Below are 3947 nucleotides of genomic sequence, written 5' to 3'. Positions count from 1 at the left end.
TTAAAAGTGTGCCAAGTGCTATTCAAACATGTTTTTACCGGCGTGGGTACTTTCCAGGGTCTGCTATCGGTTGTGTTTAGAAGAAAGGGTGTCTTATATTGCAGATATCCTATTCAATATATATCGCGACGGTCGCTATAGACAGGAAATAAGGCGAGTAGTACAAAAACTCCTTTCTCCCGGTCCAAACAAACAAGATTGACGCACTCGATCTTCGTTTTTCGCAAACACAAGTAGAGAATTTTCTCTCCTATTCCCCACCTTCATTCATGTGACTTCAAGTTACGTCATTCTAAGCGTACGGGAAAAAATGTAAGGTATATATTAATAACTTCTCTCGAACTCGACAGCTCAAAAACCTTACACTCGTCAACATGTGTGTTATTCTACAATCCGCGTCTTCCAGAACAGCTGGAAAGGGCCTAGGTTACCTGAGGGCTTAGCGCACTCAGGGGGGCTTACGAGTCTGACATAAGTTGATTTTTATTGTACCAGATTCAAGAAAAGTGAACTTTGCGCGTCTAGATTTAAAAAGTTTAGAATGCACTAACTCAATTTTTATTTCTATTCAGAACTTTAACTACGAGATATATTTTAAATCGACTGGAATTTTTCTGCGACTCTGAAAGCAGTTGGGAAGTTGACGTTCACGAAAGATCGACTCTTGGAAGACAACTACAATCTCGGAGAAGTAAAAGAAGCTTGAATTTCGGAAAGTTATCCGTTTCGTCGTATAGAACCATACGGAGAGTACTCAACCAAGCCGCTTAGAAGACTGACTGTTTCTCTTATCACCCACGGACTATAGCGTCAGTCGGGGACTGAGTCATACAGCCAGACACAGGCGTGAGAGCAGATTTCTCGAAGAGGCGGTTCTCCTATATCCTCTCAATTTTCTCTCTTGTGTTCTCCCACACCGGTTTCCGCGTTCTTCTGTCCAGATGGAAGTAGCGTTCTACCACGAAGATAACTTGGTTAATTACGACCAGCAGTCATCACCGAGCTCTGTCGGCAGCGCTTGCAGTACAGATATAGGAGCCGTGACAGCCATCGGCAGACATTATCCGAACTTTAATAAAGATACGACGTTGAAGGGACTTAACTTGGACTTATCGCCGCGCGACCTGCTTAAGCAACAGCACTTGAAGCCAATCGAAAATACTGTGATAGCATCTCAGTCAGGCGTCGTGCCTTACAATAGTAACAGCCAACATCAGCAACACTGCGGTGTTATTACTAACGCATTCGGAACTCTGCAATCAGCGCACACTCTCGCATCACCGGACATCAGCATGCTGAAGCTCGGCTCACCCGATATCGAGAGATTAATAAGCCATAGCCAGCACAGCAACGGCGGCTACATGCAGCAAAAGGCTCACCAAGTCACGCAAGAGCAGGAGATGTATGCGCAAGGTTTCGAAAGGGAATTGGAAAGGATAAAATCAAGAAGCGGCAGCGATCCAGATATAACAGGGTCTAGAATACACGTGTCGGACGGCGTCATGTCTGGGTCGCCACAGTGTTCTGTTATTACAAGCGGCGTCAGTGAACAAATGGCGAGGCAGCATCAACCGTTTTTACACGACCAATACTACGGTAACCAACCAACGTCGGGAATGGGAGTTAGCCAATCGTTCGGCAGTACTGTTCACCATATGACCAATCCCGTTATCGCCCACCTGAAAGAGGAGCCACCGCAGACAGTGCCGGTTATGTCGCATACCCCGCCGATGTCACCGATTGACCTGGTAAACCAAGAAATGATGAAAAGCGAGCGAAAAAGGCAGCGGAACCGCGTCGCTGCCAGCAAATGCCGAAAACGAAAGCTGGAAAGAATCTCCAGGCTCGAAGATAAAGTCAAAAACCTCAAGAACCAAAATATGGAATTATCGACGAACGCTAATATTTTAAGGCAGCAGGTGGCCGAGCTGAAATCAAAGGTTATGGCTCACGTAAATTCCGGTTGCCAGCTAATGATGTCACAACAACAAGTTAGTTTCTGATCCGCTGGTACGAACACTTTTGAAATTGGCGCAAGCCGACTGGCGCACGATTAGCCGAGGGCATATCGACTGCGGTGAATCGAGGCCAAGCTGTCCCACGACGACGCTACGAATACGCGATTGGCCCATTCTCCTCACTTCGTGCTTGGCTACTCGCATGGAGAAGAGGGCCCACTCAACAAACGAACCTATTGTACCTCGGTATTCAATAAGTGTTAAAGATTGACTATATGAATGGCGCAACGAACATGCGATAGAGACAAAATACGATACTGACGTGCTGGTTGTATCACAGTAATATTGTACCCTCTGAACGTCCTATCTTTATGGTATACTGTGCATTATGAAGTATTTTCTTTGGTAAATTTCTGTGATTACATTTGCTCAATTGAGACTAGAGATTGCATGGACTAGAACGAGCAACAATTTTAGTACACCTCTCCAGTGTGGCTTGTGCTTCTTGTGTGGTGAATACTAACTTTTAGCATAACTTGACGTGGACGCTTATGAGCTGCCAGCCTGGGAGTAGATCCCATGTCTTCGCGCTACCAACTTTGCATTCGAAGGTGGATTTTGATTACAATTTCAATCACACTATTCCCCGGGTCTCCAACATTTTTTATTAAACCCGCTATGTTCCCATTTCTTGCCTTTGTCAGAAACAAAAATTGCTAATTTGTAGCCTGTCTCCTTTTGCGCAACGCTTTATTCGTTTCTTGCGACTTTATTTATTTTTTAAGTTCTTGCTTTTCTTCATATTTTTTCAGTTTTAAGTGTATTTATTCCCGAATTCTTTCTCAAATAATAAACGATGAAGTCATAAATGAAAGTTACCATCTGATAAGCGAACTTGTGCTTCTACGTGAGGGTAGAGTGTCATAAATTATTAAAGCCTGCAGGATATCCAGTGAGGTACCCTGATAGCATTTAGCCGTGTCGGTGAGGTTAGGAAAGGGAAACTCCAGTGAACCTCTGGGATGATGTTTAAAATATTTATTCCTGCGTTACTACTAGTCGCATTACCGTGCTAATTTAGGTTTTGTATTCGCTGTATTTTAGTACCGCGTTAAGATTGAAGACTAACAGTGAACACATACGCTTGCATATCATAACACAGCTAGTCATTCAGCACGTATCATAGCATCCGGTGACGAAGCGTGCTCTGTTGCAGGAGGCACACACACGACAACAGGAAGCAGCTAAGCTGTGCATGTACTGCCAGCACATATGCAGATTGCAGCGCTACAGAACTCGACCAACAGCGCAGGCGCTACATTACCAAGTTTCAATAGTCTGCCGAACGCGACTAAGTGTGATAAACTTCTTGATAAGAAGTATTAATGTACCGATAAATCAATTATGACTGGAATGCTGAGCATGTATACATACTATGTAGTTGAGCTGGTTTACATTACCGTTGTGGCTGTTGGTGGTAGACCGTATTTCCGTCGAATACGAAGAGACACCGATTCACACACACGACACTCAGACCGATTGCGAAAGCTTTACCCGCCGTCGCATCATTATTTCGCGATTCTCTCTGAAAACTAGGTTTAGAAGGTACTTTCCATCTCCATCCTCACAGTGGTATCTCAAACGCGCAGTTTTTGTTGAAACCGATACACTGCGGATATATCTTTCGCCATAGATCATCTACTCGCACCTCCTGAGAAAGTCACGAGGCACAAATTCGTGACATTCCAAAGCGTCGGTGGTGTACCTGTACAGCGTACACTACAGTACATGTACGTGTACGTACACTAATCGGTTGGCCTATACGGATTGCAGTGTGAAGACTGATTTCCTAATAAGTTTGCGTTTTGTGGTGTTTTACAAACTAGTCGATTTTTGAATGAAGCAGAAGACCGCTGTACATATGAATACGCAGTGGCGAGATAGCGTATAGTGGTATGATCCACAGCTTGAACACCAATGGGTTGCGTT

At 44.4% G+C, this 3947-nt stretch overlaps 1 protein-coding gene across 1 annotated transcript; it reads left to right on the top strand.

Moving 5' to 3' along the window:
* The first annotated feature begins 368 nt into the window (after positions 1-368).
* Positions 369-2832, top strand: LOC145459452 (transcription factor Jun-like). The gene has a single exon (XM_080338087.1). The coding sequence runs from the start codon at positions 942-944 to the stop codon at positions 2001-2003; it is 1062 nt and encodes a 353-aa protein (XP_080194213.1). The 5' UTR covers positions 369-941; the 3' UTR covers positions 2004-2832.
* The last annotated feature ends 1115 nt before the right edge of the window (positions 2833-3947 follow it).

Source organism: Botryllus schlosseri, chromosome 16 (assembly GCF_051294905.1).
Source record: "Botryllus schlosseri isolate E-star chromosome 16, Bs_hap1, whole genome shotgun sequence".
In the NCBI taxonomy this organism is placed as follows: domain Eukaryota; kingdom Metazoa; phylum Chordata; class Ascidiacea; order Stolidobranchia; family Styelidae; genus Botryllus; species Botryllus schlosseri.
This window is presented reverse-complemented; position numbering and strand designations above follow the sequence as displayed.

Excerpts from the sequence above, each read along its gene's own strand:
- LOC145459452 (XM_080338087.1), top strand. The coding sequence starts at position 942 with ATGGAAGTAGCGTTCTACCACGAAGATAACTTGGTTAATTACGACCAG.